We start from the raw sequence: 17,820 nt of genomic DNA on the forward strand, positions 1-17,820 counted from the left end.
CTGTCCCTTTCCCTCAGTGTCTGTAATCCCAGGGCTTAGACTGATGCCAGTCTAGACATGAGTATTGCTGCCCAGGCCTACCTGACTTTCTGCTCGACACTGCTTCTCACTTCTTTACTTTCTGCTTCTCCTCTCTTCACCGCCAGTCCCACCTCTGCCTCTTCCTTCCAAAGTTCTACCATCGGTGGCTTTCATTATTGCCGTTACTGTGGAAGCATAATTGACAGTGTTACGTCGGTTTCGGGTGCACACCACAGTGATTCGACAGTTCTGTACGTTGTGTGGTGCTCGCCACACTAAGTGTGGTCACCACCATCACCGTGCAATGTTATTGTGGTGTCAGTCACCGTATTCCCTATGCTGTGCCAAATTATAATCAATTCTGCCTCCTCCTTGGATCGTCCTTATCTGTAGTGAATCAGGATCCCAACAGTAAGCAGACGGCACACTCAAGATAATCTGAGGAGGATTTATTTCTAAATATGTTTATTACAAAGATGTGGGCAGGATATGAGAAACCCTGAAGAACAGTCCAGGTGCCCAGAGCTCATAGCAGCCGAGCTGCCACTGCCATAGGCCCAAAGGGATGGGCAGAGGGAGAGGGTGCCAGAACCCAGAACAAGAGAGGATCCTTCGAGCAGAGGACACAGATGGCAGTGGGTGAGAACCAGGAAGGTAAATACCCTGACCTCGAACTCCTTCCTCCCTCCGTCTCCACAGAGCTTCCCATTGGCCAAACACGAAAGGAAGCCAGAGGACACGGATCCCCTTTGAAGGCCATCCACACGGGTGGTCCTCGGCACAAAGCAGGGTATAGAAAAGTGGAGAGTGGGTCTGTAGGGCTAAAAAAGGATATCTAGCACACGAAGCAGCATCGAGTTCTCTTCCTGATGTCATAAAATGTGTGTAGGAAGAATCGATAAAATTCACCTGCAGTCACTGGTGAATCTCACTCATTCACCTAAGCTCAGTTTTATATTTTAAAAAACAAAGCACTTGTTTCTAGTTCTCTAACTTCAATTCCCTAAGGACAAAGGAAGGTATATCTCGGAATGTGCTTTGAAGTCTAGAATCTCTGACACAAGTTTGATAAACCGTGGCCTTGTAGGCAAGGAGGGCTTTATAATTTTGGTCTAAGCCACCCTGCTCCCATGCCCCACCACCAACTTCCTGATTACGAGAGAGAGGCCGGAAGAGGTTACATGACTTTTCCAACATTAAAAGGTGGAGGAATCAGAATTAAAATCAGTCTCTTGAGCCATAACGCAGTGACTTTTTTCCTGTCCTGTGAACTCTCTTTGTAAGCTCACAGTACTATGCAATTTAAACGGAACTGTCTACAAATGGCTAAGAGGTAAAGTAAATGTCTTCTCTTTAGATAGAATCAATTGTTTGAATATTTTGCTGATACTCTAAAGTGACTCAAGATTTTGCTACAAAAGATAACATTGGAGGCCATTGAGCTTTGGTTATTTTTGGAAATTTCCTTTCTAAAGAAAAAAAAATCTGCTGTAAGTAAAAGGTGCCTGTTAAATTGTGTTTAAGCCATATGCATTGAATAAACATAATAAGAAAGATCAAATAGTATAGAGCCTACTATGTGCCAGGTTCTGTTGAAAGTACTTTACCTATGCTATTCATCAAATATTCTCAATACCACAGGGTAAATATTATAATTATCATCATCCCCATTTTACAGATGGGGAAACACAGGCTCAAGAGAGGTTAGATAAGTTGCCCCCAGTTCTACAGCTAGATATTAGCAGTGTAAGACTCAAAGCCGAGGTAGCTGGGCTTTGGTGTCTCTGTTTCTCATTATTACACACACTCCCTCTCTAGCAGAACAAGACAGTCTTCATTCTGGCACCATCTGGAATGCACTCACGTTACTTTTATCACCAAAAGATGTTGTTTCTGTTTCCAACTCACATTAAGGTTTAGATACCTTTGGATTTATTATGACCGGCAATGCAAAATATAAAATGAGAAAGAGGAAGACTGGCAGGATGATGATAATGAATTGACATTGTCTGTTAGATTTGACTATAGCCTCTATTAGAATGATCTCTAAATTTTTCCCTCCATGAATAAGGTACCTAAAATGAACACTGCATCTTGAGGATTGCCCTTGACCTCCAAAGTTGGCCGGAATAGTCTGTGGGAGAAAAGTCATGATGTTGGAATCTATTCTCTTTGGATAGAGTCAGTTGTTTGAATATTTTGCTGATAATCTAAAGAGACTCAAGATTTTGCTACAAAAGTACACATTTGGGGCCATTGAGCTTTGGGTATTTTTGGACATTTCCTTTCCGAAAAAAAAAAATATGCCAAACTGAGTATTTCATGAACTGATCAAGATAAGAGTCAGTGACGTTAGGTGGACAGTGAGAGTATAAAAGCTCTTCACAGAGGCAAATGTCTGCATTTATGCTGGACTACCACAATACAGGCACCGAGTATTCGATCCTATCCAAGGGCAAACACTTGGTTATTCTCATATTTCATACTTCTTTTGTATCCTGAAGAGCATTTCTTTGATAAAAATAAAACTGCCTACTATTTTAAACATTACCAACACATCCATCAGTGGGGGAGTAACTGCCAAGATCAGTCCTGTGTACTGAAATGTGGTGGTCAAAAGATATTGGTGCCTATTCAGATAAAAACGAGATGCAAAAACGTCTCTGTTTCTCTCTCTTTTCAGATTCCCAATTTCCCATCAACATTGTGGCTGTCAAGAATGATCATGATTTTCTTGAAAAGGACCTTGTAGAACCTCTTTACAGGTAAGTCGTGTGATTGTGTTACTTTCAATTGTGCAGTCTCCAACAGGTATCACTGTATTGCGGGGCAAGTCAACAGCTCCCTAAGTATTTATTGAGTGCCTACTCTGTACCAGGCCTGGGTCCAAGTTCTAAGTATGCCACAGTAAGCATGATTGGACCCTGGTTTTATGGAGCTTAAATCCTAGTCGGAGGCTTCAGAAAATAGATTGAGGAAAAAGAGTCAGTGAGAGAAAGAGAAGGAGAGGGAGAAGTTATCTCAGAGAGTGTTCAGTGCTATGAACAAACTAGATTAAGACGAAGCTATAGACTGTGGTGATTGGGGTCAGGGGTGGGTTAGTGGAAGGAGGCAGCAGGGGAGGTCACAGCATGAGGGCCCGAGAAGGCCCTGAAAAACTCCATGAGTATGTCAAACTTGGCTGTATTTTTTGCAAAGGCAAGTGATTATATCAGCAAACTAAAATATGTAAGCTCAAGTAATTATATCAGCAACCTGGGATATTTAGGCCTTTGTTAGGTGATAGATGCTGGATAGAAACAAAGATGCATATGAGTACTTCCCTCCCCTCCAAGAATTTATAATCTGGTTGGAGAAATCTAGTTGAAGAAATAAAGCATGAAAATAGGAACAAATAAGTAACAGTTGTAATCTGAGTGATAGGAAAATCCAGGAACAATTAAGTGCTGCATGAGAGACTGTACGTGTCTGTAGAAATTTGAAGTTTCCTAACTAAAGCCCTGGAGAGAGGTCAGGGCTGGAGATAAATATTAGTTACGCGGTGAGTCATTTTTCCGCGGCCACACAGCTAGTTATGGGCTGAACTGACCTTAAAACGTAGTACTTCAGGGCACCTGGCTGGCTCAGTCAGTGGAGCGTGCAACTTTTGACTCAAAGTTGTGAGTTCAAACCCCACACTGGGTGTAGAGATTCCTTAAAAACAAAACAAAACAGGGGCGCCTGGGTGGCACAGCGGTTAAGCGTCTGCCTTCGGCTCAGGGCGTGATCCCGGCGTTATGGGATCGAGCCCCACATCAGGCTCCTCCGCTATGAGCCTGCTTCTTCCTCTCCCACTCCCCCTGCTTGTGTTCCCTCTCTCGCTGGCTGTCTCTGTCTCTGTCGAATAAATAAATAAAATCTTTAAAAAAAAAAAAATTAGAAACTTGAAAAAATGCAGTACTTAAAATTTGCAATCCAGTGTTCTTTCTAGCACATTCTGCATTGACATAGAAAGATGGTAGTTTAATCAGAAAGTAATGATGAGCAAAACTTTTGTCAAGATAGGAGAGACCAGTGTATGTTAGGATAGTGTGCAAATAACCTTAATCTTCCTGAATCTTCAGGCATACATATTTTTGTATTCACTCTGTGGTTCCTATGTGAAGAGAAAATAGATTTGCATTAAGAAGTGATATCTGAATGTTTAAGGAAAACAGTACTGTAGGTTTGCTTAAGTGGGTAGAAGAGCAAAGAACTCTTCAAATCACAGATTATAGGGCTATGTGGGCTAGAAAACAAATAAGCACAAAATGCCATTTGCAAGCATTTATGAGAGAAACGGATGGTTTGATTGTGACTCTTTAAAGGTAATGAATTGGAAAACCAGTGTTTTCAGGGTATCTGGGGTGCACCCAAGCAGGAGCATCTCCCTGCTCATAAGAGTTCACTCAACCCAGAACTGTTCCATCAGCACCTCCTTCTGAATTTTCCCCTCTTAGTTTTAACCAAGGGCATTTTTATAGCCGACTTAAAAAAAAAAGGAATTTTTATATTTTAATTATATTATATTACATTATTATTTTCTCCATTGAATGTCTTAAATTTATGTATTCTTTTTTAATTTTTAAAAAATTTTTTAAGATTTTTATTTTATTTATTTTAGAGAGAGAGCACTCACATGCATGAGTAGGGGGAGGGGCGGGGAGAGAGAGAGCGAGAACCTCAAGCAGACTCCATGTGGAGCATGGAGCCCTACGTGGGGCTTTATTCCAGGACCTGAGCCAAAATCAAGAGTCAGCCGCTTAACCAACTGAGCCACCCAGGCGCCCCAAAATGTATGCTTTCTTTAAATCAAAACATCATATATACATACATATATAGGTATATATACATATATAAAGTAAAATTTACTATTTTGAGTGAACAGTTTTTGAGCATGTAACTGCCACCACAACCAATATGAAGAACAGCTCCATCACCCCCGAAAATTCCCTGGGTCCCCTCTGGCATCAACCTCTAACCCTACTCCCACCCCACCCCACCCCCCTGGCCACCACTGATCTGGCTTTTGTACCTATAGTTTTGCCTTTTCTAGAATACCATATAAATGAAATGAAACAATATGTAGCCTTTTGAGCCTGACTTCTTTTACTTAGTATAGTACACTTAAGATTCCTCCATGTCGTTGGTGGGTCGGTCAGTACCAAAACTGAGCAGCATTGCATCGTACGGATGTACTGCAGTTTGTCCATTCACCAGCTGAAGGACATTTGAGTCATCAGTTTTGGTGGTTCTAAAGCAATGATAAACATTTTCATATTCAAGATATTGTGTGAACATAAGTCTTCATTTCTTTTGGGTAAAATCCTAGGAAGGGGATTGTGGGGTCCATTTGATAACTATATTTTAACTTTATAAGAAATCACCAGACATTTCAAAAGTGATCCTATCATTTTGCATTTTCACCAACAATGTATGAGAGTTCTGGCTGCTCCACATCTTTGCCAGCACTTGCTGCTGTCGGTTTTTGTTTTGTTAATTTTATTGAGGTACAGTGGACACACAATGTTACATTAGTTTCGCGTGGTCAACACTGTGACTCAACAAGTCTCTACATTGTGCTATGCTCTCACAAGCAGAGCTCCCTTCTGTCGCCATATAATGCTATTACAATACCGTTGATTATATTCCCTAGGCTGTACCTGTTATCCCCATGGCATATATTGTTTGTTTTGGTTTTAGCCATTCTAATAGGTGTCTAGAGTTATCTCATTATGAGTTTAATTTTCATTTCCTAATGAGTAATGATGTCGAATATCTGTTCATGAGCTTATTTGCTATACCTGCATTTTCTTTGTTCAAGTCTTTTGCCCATTTTTCAAAATTTGATTGTTTTCTTATCATTGAGTTTTGAGAGTTCCTTATATGCTTTAGAGTAAACCCTTTGTTAGATATGGGTTTTGTAAATATTTTCTGCCAGTTTGTAGCTTGTCCTTTCAATCTCTCTCTCTCTCTCTTTCTCTCTCTCTCTCTCTTTTTTTTAAGATTTTATTTATTCATTTGAGAGAGAGGGAGAGAGAGGGAATGAGCACAAGCGGAGGTGGGGAGCAAAGGGAGAGGGAGAAGCAGGCTCCCCACTGAGCAGGGAGCCCAACTCGTGGGCTCAATTCCAAGACAACAGCTCCCGAAGTATTTATTGAGTGGGATCATAACCTGAGCCAAAGGCAGGTGCTTAACTGACTGAGCCACCCACGTGCCCCTTGTCTTTTCGATCTCTTAACGGTGTCTTTCACAGAACAGAAGTTTTAAATTTTGCCTAAATCCAGTTTATCTATTTTTTCCGTATTTTTAGCCCTAAGAAATTTTTGCCTAACATAAGGTCACAACTATTTTCTCCTTTGTTTTCTTCTATAAATTTCAGACTTATGTTTTACATTTATTTGATGGTCTGTCTAAAGTTAATTTTTTATAAGGTACGAAGTATGGGTCAAGATTCATTTTTACACATCAGCATCCCATTGGTTTGGCACCATGTTGAAAAGGTTAACTTTCTTCATTGAATTGCCTTTGCACCTGCACTGTAAATCAATTGACCATGAATGTGTAAGTCTGTTTCTGGACTGTCTCTTCTGTTCCAATTTATCTGTATGTCTAATCTTTCATCAATATATAACACATGATTACTTAGCTCTATGTATGTCTTGGAATCCAATAGTGTATGTCCTCCAACTTTGTTCTTTTGTTCCAGAATTATTTTGGCTATTCTAGTTCCTCCATCGTTTCATATAAATTTTAGAAACAACTTGTTGATATCTATTTTAAAAATCCTCTGGAGTGTTGATTTGGATTATGTTGAATCCCATAGATCAGTTTGGGGAGAATTGACAGCTTAACAGTACTGAATCTTGTGATTCATAAATACAGTGTATGTTTTTTTTTTTTTTATTTAGGTGTCCTTTGATTTTTTTTTCAGAACCTGACCCGTAGTTTTCAGCATATGGATACTATACTTCTTCAAATGTACTTAAGAATTTCATGTTTTATGGTGCTATTGAAGATAGTAGAGATTTTTTTATCATTTCAATTTCCAGTTGCTCATTAATAGTACGTAAATTTTTTATATATTGTTCTTGTATCCTACAATCTAAATTCACTCATTAGTTCCTAGTAGCTTCATCATAGATTTCTAAAATTTTATTTCTAAATATAAATAAAGGATTACATTGTAAACCAAGAATAAAAATTATAGTACATATTTTCAAGTCAGGATTGCAGAGGCAAACACTGTCTCTGAATGCGCAGTTATGTTCACTGGTGACATGGCTGACCAGCTTTGAATCTCATACATGTGGGTAGTAAATCCTTATCTAATTACTGCTGTTAGTGATCTGAGATGCCCTGACTAAATTCTGGACTTTTCCATCAAAGTCTACTCTTTCTTTTTTTATTTTTTTTAAGATTTTTTAATTTATTTAAGAGAGAGAGAAGGAAGGAGAGGGAGAGAGACATGAACAGGGGGAGGGACAGAGGGAGAGGGACAAGCAGACTCCCTGCTCTGCAGGGAGCCTGACTCAGGGCTCCATCCCAGGATCCTGGGATCATAACCTGAGCTGAAGGCAGACACGTAACCAACTGAGCCACCCAGGCACTGCCCCCAAAGTCTACTCTTTAAAAATAAAATGCCTTTCAGACATGTTATAGAGATGACCCAGTACCATGAATGTGAAATCATTTAGAGATCTAAAGAGTTCTGAATAATACTGTTAGTGTCAGCCAGAAAAATCAGGAAGGCTTCTTTTGCAGGCCCATGCCCCATCTCTGACACAGCCCACAGCAGGATCCATGCAGACATACCCCGAAAGGTATGGCTGCGTAAACATGTCTAAATGTGGTGATGCCAGACACCACAGTGTTCTTCACAGGGGCCCAGCTCGGGTAAAAATGGCGAGAGTGGCAGGAGGTTGTTATAATTGGAATAATTCTTATGATAGCTGTGTCTCCAAAAATATTATTAAGTAAGAAAAGTGTTTGGCTGGAAGTGTGCGAGCTGAGATTCTTGGGGCGTAGGAGGGGTGGGTGAAACAGAGGCCAAAGGAGTAGTCACAGCAGGGTGGGTCAAAGGAAGCAGGCACGGTACGGAGGCAGACATGGAGGTAGCTTGGCTAAGGGGACCCGTATGCAGCTTCTTTCCCTTCATGACAAGTTCCACCAGGACACTGATATCCCATGTAGCAAATAGTGGAAAGCAAGCAGAAGGAAGACCTCCAGCCTGAGGGGAATGACTGCACTTATAAAACTTTGAGATAGATGAGTGGTTAATGAGACACTCACCCACTCACATGGTATATACTGATTGATGCCTGGAGAGCAGTAAGGGGTTGTGATTTTATCCCTTTTCTCACGGGTACATTGCAGACGCAGTGATAGAGTTGGTCTCGTGTTTTATTTTAAAGCTTTGTGGGCTCCACACTTCTCAAATGCATATTTGAAGTGCTGAGCTAATGCAGACTCATAAAGGGAGCCATAGCCAGAGGGCAGGTAGCTTCTGCCAGGTAGACAGATGAAGACAAGAGGGCTGAACGTCTCCTGCAAATGTTACCCGCGACAAGAATTTTACTCACCTTTGGTTTTCTGGAAGTGTCTCACCTGTGTAGACAGACAGTGTCCTAGGTCCTAATTACACGTAGTGAGTTGCTGGCAGCATTTTCGAATGGCTGGAAAAACACAGCGTACTGAGGATATCAATGACAAGGAAGACCCACGCCTGGCCTGGAGTACATAGAGGTGTGCCTCTTGTTTTTAGGTCTCGAACACTAGACAGGTTTGCTATTTGTGCTGAAGGTGTGAACTTCCAGGCTGGCAGGCATGTCTTACATTGCTTCTGCGACTGTGACAGCGCCAGCACATAGTAGGGGCTCTGCAAACATTTGTAACTGCAAATCAGAGTAGTGCAGTTGCTTATTTTAGCAACCTCAATTATAATTTTGTTTTGATGCTCTTTGATTGAACTCTTAGTTGAAAAATATTTTCCCCTGTGAGTAATGAAAAGCTAATTGCAAATCTAAGTACCTAGATGAGCTAATTGGAACTGTTAACTGTATCAGAATGTAGGAATAGCCAAGGTGTCAAAATAGCTTGCAATGTTTGTCACCTTTAAGGCAAATTGCCGCAAGTCAAAGCCCCTAAATGAGATTTTTTTTAAGGATAAGCAATATGTTTAATTCGCATTTTGATTTGCGATATTCACTCAGACTGATAATATAGGGCCTTGATGTTCAAGGTGATCTATGAGTTTCTAATTTAGTATTAGGCCAGTAAATCATCCATGTAACTTATGTTGCTAGTAAGTGCTAGTCAATTGTATTGTGTTTAAAACTAGAGCATTACCTTGTTCAATACCATTTCAGGGAGATATGGACTTGGTTAGGATTCTAGAGTGCATCTATCACTGTCCTTTGTATTTTAAAGGATAATTAATGACCATGGTTTTCATGTGGGGCAGGGGGGCTGGTGGAGGAGAGTGCTAACAAAAATGATATTTATAATTTACCTCTGCACACAAACGCACGTCCTTTATGAATATTAATATATATTCTAGATATTTTCTCTTTTAGAATATTTGTCACAGAAAATGTACAGTATTATATATTATGTTACGTCATATAGTAATATGTGACAATTAACTGGACTGAAACCTTGGACACATCATTGAGGGAAAGGTATAGGGGGTTACAGAATAATCATGGTCACTTCCAACTTTAAAATTCTGAGCTATAAAAAAAATACAGATCCCAGTAAATGATGATTTTATTTTTTTTAAAAACACAAAGTGCTCATTATCTACCAAGCACCACTCTAAGCATTCTACAAATATTTAGTTATTTACTTCTTATAACAACCCTATAAAGTAGGCTCTAACTAACATGATTCCCATTTTAGAGACAAGGAAACTGAGGCACAGAGTTATAAAATAATTGACCCACTTATAGCTAGCGAATGCATTGCTAGGATTCAAAGCCAGATAGGCTGCTTCTGGAGTTTCCAAAGAAAGCTTTGGTCGGAGACCAATAAGCCAGAATCCTCACCCTGAATTCTCAGGCTAATGCAGTGGTCTCAACCTGTAAGGGGAGGAGCATTTTGTCCCCCCTCAACATCTGGGGCCAAATTTTTGCTCATCACTACTGGGCCATGATACCTGCATCTAGTGAATGGAGGTCAGGGATGCCGCCAAGCCTCCTGTAATGCACAGGGTAGTCCCCACAACCAGGAATTGTCTGGCCTCAAATGCCAGTTGTACCAGGGTTGAGAAATGAGTAAATTACAATTTACTTGGACAAATGATATGATCACTAGAAGAACAGATGCAAGGGAAGGGATTTCAGAGAGGGCTTCTGGAAAAATGACCCTAAAAGGCCAGTAGGGATTACCCAGACAAGAACACATGAAATTTTGATGCGCCTCTTTTGAACTTTTAGCTGTTTTTTTCTCAACTAAGTTAATGTGCAGAAAGACGTCTTTCTCCCTACCCCCACCTCCACTATGAACCTTACCACAATGGAGCCTATATAGTATAGGGCAGCCTTGGTTGGAGTACAGACAGGCAGACACATGGCAGGGTCAGAGATAGGGAATTTCACACACACACACACACACACACACGCACACATATATGAAAAACGTTGGTCTTTGTATTTTAAAATGGCTTCTTATATAACCTTTTCCAACCATCTACTCAAAATGACTTCAGTGTGTATAAACTTTCAGGAAGAATACACAAGAAACTACAGACTAGGACAGCAAATCGAGGGGAGAGTTTATATTTTTAATTACATATATATTAGCTCTATATTAGATATTTTATATTGCACTATTAAAAACCTTAACAATGTTTTTAAAAGTGCCTTCCTTTGCCGGATAAATAATGGATGACAATGGCTAACATCTAGTGAGTACTGACCATTGCTTAGTAGCAGCATACCAAGCTGTTTACATTGGTCTCATTTCATTTTCACAAAGCCCTATGAATGCAAGGTGTTATTAGTATTGCTGTAATTCAGAAGAAAGGGTGACCAGACTCCCCTTGGTTTGAGCAGCTGGGGGTGGTGATGCCCCTTGCTGTGGAGTCTGGCCAGGGTCTGAGCAGGAGAAAGTGTGATAAGCTGAGGCCTGGGGGATTGGGACCCGGAGGAGATGTCCAGTGTGAGGCAGGTCTGGCCAGGGACCTCAGCTGGAGACAGATGCAGAGTCATCCACATATACGGGTAGGAAGATCCTGAGAGGGTATGAGTTCATCCAGGGACAGTAAGGAGAGCAGAAGAGGACTACGACTGAACAGTAGGGGCCCGTATCCAGGAAGCAGGCAGGAAAGGAGCCCAGAGACAACCCCAGGGCCCAGAGTGAGTGCTTTAACCTTCCAGTAACCCCGGCCTGTTTGTGCTTTGCTTTTCACCTTTGAACCTCTCAGAGAAATCTCTGGTTGTGACCCTTGCTTCAACTTGGACCAGTTCTCACTAGAGAAATTATCTGGATTAGATGCAATCATTGTTAACAGTTAAAGGCTAGGGACACCCCATCTGGTTTTTCCAGTGCAGGTGTATGTGAATTTAAAATTTATCTGAAATCCTGCAAACTAAGGAAGTCCAAGAAAACCTGCACCTTTTTTTTTTTTAAGTTCTTTACTCTTGGGCCACTGTGGCCGTTGAAGCTTATTGATTTTCCTTGAACCTTGGGTCTCACACTCTTCCTTGAACCTTGATCATTAGAACCTGTAGCTTATTTAAAATTATTTTTCTGGAGATGTAGTGTACAACCTGGTGACCAGAGTCAACGATACTGTATTGTATATTTGAAAAGTTGCTGAGAGGATAAGTCTTAAGTTCTCGTTACAAGAAAAACAAAGTAACGATGTGTGGCTGTGGATGTTGACTTATCCTGGTGATCATTTCGCAATATATACAGACACCAAATCATTAGATCGGACACCTAAAACAAACACAATGTTATATGTCAATTACATCTCAATAAAAAAAAATTATTTTACAAATCCCACCGTTTCACACACACTTCCATTCCCCCGACGACAACATATACATCCTTCCTTTTCTTCCTGTAGCCAGATCTGTCTGTGCATAACTGTTTTCCTCTAATAGCCAGGCACAGTTGCTTGTGGGTTTCTGGTCTGGAAGAGAGGTCAGCCTTTTGCAGCAGCATGACCTCTTGGTCGGAGAACAGCTAGAGTGAAAAGCTCAGCAGAGCAGAGGCATGGCCTTCGCAGACTCAGCGGTGGCTCTGGGACAGGCACCTGTGGACTTCTGACTACACTCTTTTTTCCACAGACACTGTAAACTCTCCCGCTGGATGGCCTGTGATTTTTGTAAGGCCCCACCCTTGCTGAGTTCCATTGCAGAGTTGTCTGACCGGCATAGCTCTCCATCCCGCTCTGCAGTCTCTTTTGTAAACTCCCCGGGCAGCAGGGAGACCTTTCCCAGGCCCTGCGCTCCTGTGTGCAGGGAGGAACTCATGCTCCCCCTTGCCATTGATTCCTGGGTCAGGAGGAGTCTTCCGTCTGGAGTCTCCGTGACTTTGTTTCTGAAGGTCTTTGAGCGTCACGCCCAGAACACTCCTTAGCAGACAGGGCTAGATACCTTTAGCCCCTGACACTTGAGTGGAGGGTGAGAAGTTCAGGCTGCGGGCTTTAATCAGAATCGCATGTTGGAGATGAATGTGTGTACCTTTGCTTGTTACTCTTCTCGTGGCTTTGGCAGGAATATTAGAAATATCACAGGAAAGTGGCCATTAAGTCAGCATGGGAGACCTCAGGACCCGTCTAAGTCTGGTAGTTGAACTATAAAATGGGAATCTAAAATGTAAATGTGAGGAAGGGAACGGTTTTGTGGCTTTTCTGGACATCCACAGGCAGAGGGCCTTCTGTGTCTCCCAGACAGGCCTCCGTCACAGTGGAAGTGGAAGAATCCTCTCAGACAAGGCCCAGACTGCCCTCCTGTCACCCCCAGATGCTTCCGACACATGCACTGCTCGCAGATCCCCAGCCCTCGCAGCAAGCACGCCGCTGTGCCTTTTCCTGGTTCTTCTGCATGGCCCCTGGGTTCTGTCCTCCCGGGCCCTCTCTGTCGGGGTCTCCCTCCTGTGCACCCCTTGATTTGATGCTGACCACCGCCCCACTCTGGTTCTGGTTACCTACCAGCTTCTAGGTGTTCCATAGTAAGGACTGTATCTTATTCGGTGGCGTAGCTGGTAGTGGGGGCTTCCTGGCCTTGTGCTGAGCAGGAAGTCAATAAAGGTGTGTTAAACTGAACTAGAACCCGGAAGAAAATAACCTGTCAGCTCACGAATTATTTTCTTTCTACATGTAAGGAAAATATTATATGATGATAAATTACTCCTTTTCTCCACAAAATACCCCACATCTCTCTCTCTTTCTTAGCTAGACTTCTTAAAAGAGCACTCTGCGTCCATGGCCTAACTTTATCAGGGTCCCCTTGCCCCTCAGCTCTCTTCCTTCAGGCTTCTCGGAAACTGCCTTGGCTAACTGCTAAGTCCAAAAGGCACACTTGAAGCTGTCTATCATTTACTTTTCCATAAATAATTGGCACAGCTAACCATCTACTCCCTCCTTTCCGTAATGCTCATTCTGTGGCTTCTCAGATGCGGCCTTCAGCTAGTTCTGTTGACCTCTTTCCTTCCCCGAGCCTGGCTCCTCCTCTCTGGCCCATGCCTTACACACTGGAGTTTCCAGGTTTGGCTCAGTTACTGTATATTACATTACTGTCCTGTCTAAGATCCTTCAGGAGCTCCCCCTCGCCCAGATTGCTCTTGACGTATTCATTTTGGTCCTTTGTGATCTAGCCCCTGCCTTTCTCTGCAGACATTCCCAGTCACATACTTGAAATTGCTAGACTAAAGCATGCTATTTAACGCCTATTTGCTTTGCCTGTAATTCTTTTAGCCTGGGCAGCAAATTTCTCTTAGTCCTTCACAGGCTTACTCAAATATTCTCTCCTCTGGGAGGTGTTGTCCTTATGCACTCAGGAAGTGAGTTGCTTCTTCTTCTATTTGTCATATTTATATTGCACACAGGACTGCGAGACCCACAAGGGCTGGGACCACATTCCCAGTACCTCCCCCTTGTTCCTGGTACATAGTACACCGTTGGATGAATGAGTCTTGACTTCTTTTCTTCTTATTGACTTTCCCATTAGAACCTCAGGTTTCACTCTTAAAATGAGATTTCTATCTCCCCTTACTAATGGATTAGCCCTTCTTAGGGATTCTGACGACAACAGTAAAAATTAACAGGTTCTGGCAGTGATATCGTTGTGACATTTCTTCTAAAAAGATCAAACTGCTTTGCTTATGTTAACACAGAAATCCAGTTTGTCCAAAGTGCAAAGTGGCCAGGCTTCATCATGTGTAATGGATTTTCTCTTTCCATGGAGAGAGAGGAAGAGGGGAAGGGAATCGCCATTTATTGAATAGCCTGTGCTAGTGACAGGACTGTGTTCTCATTTTGCAGGCCCCGCTGAAACTCTTCTTGGGTAGCCAGGAGCAGAGAAATCACTGGCAGGAAGAAGTCCTAGCTCCACTGCTAATGAACGTGTGGCTCCCTTGAGCAGGTGGTCCTCTCAGATCCTTATTCTCTTCATCCGAAAATAGCAGGGTCAGACCAGATTGTCCCTAGAGTCTGCCAAGCTCTGAAGTTTCTTCAGCAAACATTTACTGAGAGGATTCGCCGTAGCCAGTGCCTGTGCTAGGCATTAGGGATGCAGATCAGATGCAGTCCTTAGCCTGTCCTATTCAGTGGGGGAGAATAATTCGGTTATTCTGACGGTACGAAGTCTATTGGGACTACTTAAAATCAATCTCCGATTAGACCTATATAGACAAAATATGTTGGGTTAAAAAAGAAAAACCTACTGAAACTACCACGTATAAAATTTCCTGCTAGGCCTAAGGTGGGTGAGAAGAATAAATTCTGGTTTCTGCCTCAAAAGAGGCCCTGATCCAGTAAAAGACACAAAGTTCATGCAGCAAATAAAATAAATTTTATAATCAAAATTATTATTCATGCAGGACTAGTTTTTCAGGAAACCAGTGCTAGGCCAACTCAGATAACCTGGTTTTCTAGGAGTTAACAATAAGTTAGAGGTAAATACCGATGCTAAATATTTGTTGAATGCAGCTTGGCGTCATTCATAGCAGAATTTCACGGGGGTTTTGGTGAAGTGCTCTGAATACTCTGTTATGTGACGTGTTCTCTTCCCTGAGGCAGCCGGTCCTTAAAGAGGCATTTACATCTCTCCGGGACGTGTGTTTCATCCATTTCGTATTCTTGCAGAGTCTGGCCGTTGTTTAATTTTACCTTGTGCAGGATAAATCACAGGCTGATGTTACAGCATGCTGGAGCTGTCGACCTAGTTTCAGGCCACCATAAAGAGTGCTTTCTCTCTTTGTGTCTTTTTTTTTTCATCTTAACAAATCAGCTATTTTCCCCCCAGCATTACTGAAGCGTATTTGGACAAATAAAATTGTATGATATTTAAAGTGTACGACATGCTGATCTGATATGCATATACATTTGGAAAGGAAGAGTTGAATGGTTGTGTGTATGGTATTCGAAGTTGTACCCAGAATTTCCACGACATTTTCGATGACGATAGTTTTGTAGATAGGTTTGAGAACTAATGGGCCAGTGGATGGAGAGAAAAAAAAAAATGCAGATCACTTTACATCAGTAATTTCAAAGTTGGATACATAAAGTGATTTTCAAATGAATAAAACGAAACGATGTCTTTTAAAGAATAGACTTTTTAAAGAGCCATTTTAGGTTCACAGAAAATTTGAGCACGAAGTACAGAGAGTTCCTGTGTGCCCCTGTACGTACACACACTCAGCCTCCTCCCCAGCAGCATCCTGCACAGAGTGGGACATTGCCGTTGATGGCCCAACACTGACACATCATCATCACCAAAGTCCATAATCTGCGTTAGGTTTTACTCTTGGTCGTACGCATTTTCTGGGTTTGATAAATGTGTAATGATTTGTATTCACCGTTATAGCAGCATACAAAATAGTTACACAGCCCGAAGATCCTTTATGCCCTGACTGTTCAGCCCTCCCTCCCTCCTAACTCCTGACGACCACTGATCTTTTTACTGTCTCCATAGTTTTGCCTTTTCCAGATTGTCTTATAGTTGGAATCACACAGTCTGTAGCCTTCTCAGATTGGCTTCTTTCACTTAGTAATTTGTCTTTTCATGGCTTGATGGCTCAGTTCTTTTCAACGCTGGATAATATTCCATTGTCTGAATGTACTACTGTTAATTTATCCATTCATCTACTAAAGGACATCTGGTTGTTTCCACGTTTTTGCAGTTATGAATAAACCTGCTGGAAACATTCCTGTGCAGGTTTTTATGTGTACATAAGTTTTCAACTCATTTGGATAAATACCAAGGAGTATGATTGCTCAGTCCTATGGTAAGAGTGTGTTTGGCAGGAAGAAACTACCAAACTATCTTCCAAAGTGCTGTACCATTTTGCATTCCCAACAGCGGTAAATGAGCATTCCTGTTGTTCCACATTCTTGTTAGCACTTGGTGTGGTCAGTGTTTTACAATTTTGTCATTCTAATAGGTGTATCATGTTTATCTCATGGCTATTTTAATTTGCAATTCTATAGTGACGTATGATGGTAAGCATCCTTTTATGTGCTTATTTGTCATCTGTGTATCTTTGGTGAAGTGTCTGTTCAGACTATTTGCCTATTTTTTAAATGGATTGTTTGTTTTCTTATTGAGTTTTAAGACTTCTTTGTATATATTAGGTAATAGTCCTTTTTCAGATTTTTTTTTGCAATTATTTTCCCAAGTCTATAGCTTTTCTTCTCACACACTTGACATTTTCTCTCATAGAGCAGAAGTTTTTAATTTTAATGAAGTTCAGTTTATCAGTTATTTATTTTATAGATCATACCTTTGGTGTTGTATCTAAAAAGTTATCACCAAACCTAAGGTCATTTAGATTTCCTTCTATGTTATCTTCTAGGAGTTTTATAATTTCGTGTTTATACTTAAGTCTGTGATTCATTTTCAGTTAATTTTTGGGAAGGGTATGAAGTCTATGTCTAGATGGAGTCTGTTTGTGTGTGTGTGTGTGTGTGTGTGTGTGTGTGTAGATGTTCGGTTGTTTCAACACAATTTGTTGAAAGATATCAGTTCTCTGTTGTATTACCTTCGCTGCTTTGTCAAAGATAGTTGACCCACTGGTATGGGCCTATTTCCGGGCTCTCTATTTTATTCCATTGATATACTTGTCTATCCTTTTACCAATATCATACTGTCTGGATTACTTTAGCTTTATAGTAAGTTTTGAAGCTGGGTAGTATCCATCCTCCAACTTTCTTTTCTGCTTCAGTATTATATTGGCTATTCTGGGTCTTCTGCCTCTCCATCTAAACTTTAGAATTGGTTTGTTGTCTTTTAATTTTTCACTTAATATTGGACATTTCACACATTATAATGTAGCACCTCTCAAAATCAGACCCCCTCCCCAAGGTTTGTTGTTGTTGCTATTGTTTAGTAACTTTCCTCAACTAATTCTCCAAAATTTGAATCCTGTGCAATATATTACCACTGAAGTCTCTACTTGGTTAGAGGGTCAGCAAATGATTAGGCAGCTTGTACAGAACACCAATGCCAGACAGAGGTGAGAAATTAGGACATTCTCATGCCTTTTCCAGGTATGCACACAGTTCTGCATATGTACTTGGCCTTCTAGATTCCGAAGAATGTGTTAGAACTT

At 41.3% G+C, this 17,820-nt stretch overlaps 1 protein-coding gene across 10 annotated transcripts in view; it reads left to right on the plus strand.

Annotated features, from left to right (window-relative positions):
- STARD13 (StAR related lipid transfer domain containing 13) overlaps positions 1–17,820 on the plus strand; it is a 513,073-nt gene that overhangs the window by 451,919 nt on the left and 43,334 nt on the right. For all 10 annotated transcript variants that reach the window (XM_087865194.1, XM_087865196.1, XM_087865195.1 and 7 more), the window contains one exon: positions 2,705–2,786. In XM_087865194.1, the coding sequence (XP_087721320.1) occupies positions 2,705–2,786 (82 nt within the window). The remainder of the gene's footprint in view (positions 1–2,704; positions 2,787–17,820) is intronic.

The sequence above is a fragment of the Ursus americanus genome, chromosome 10, assembly GCF_024610735.1.
Source record: "Ursus americanus isolate L20-20 chromosome 10, mUrsAme1.1.p, whole genome shotgun sequence".
Classification (NCBI taxonomy): Eukaryota; Metazoa; Chordata; class Mammalia; order Carnivora; family Ursidae; genus Ursus; species Ursus americanus.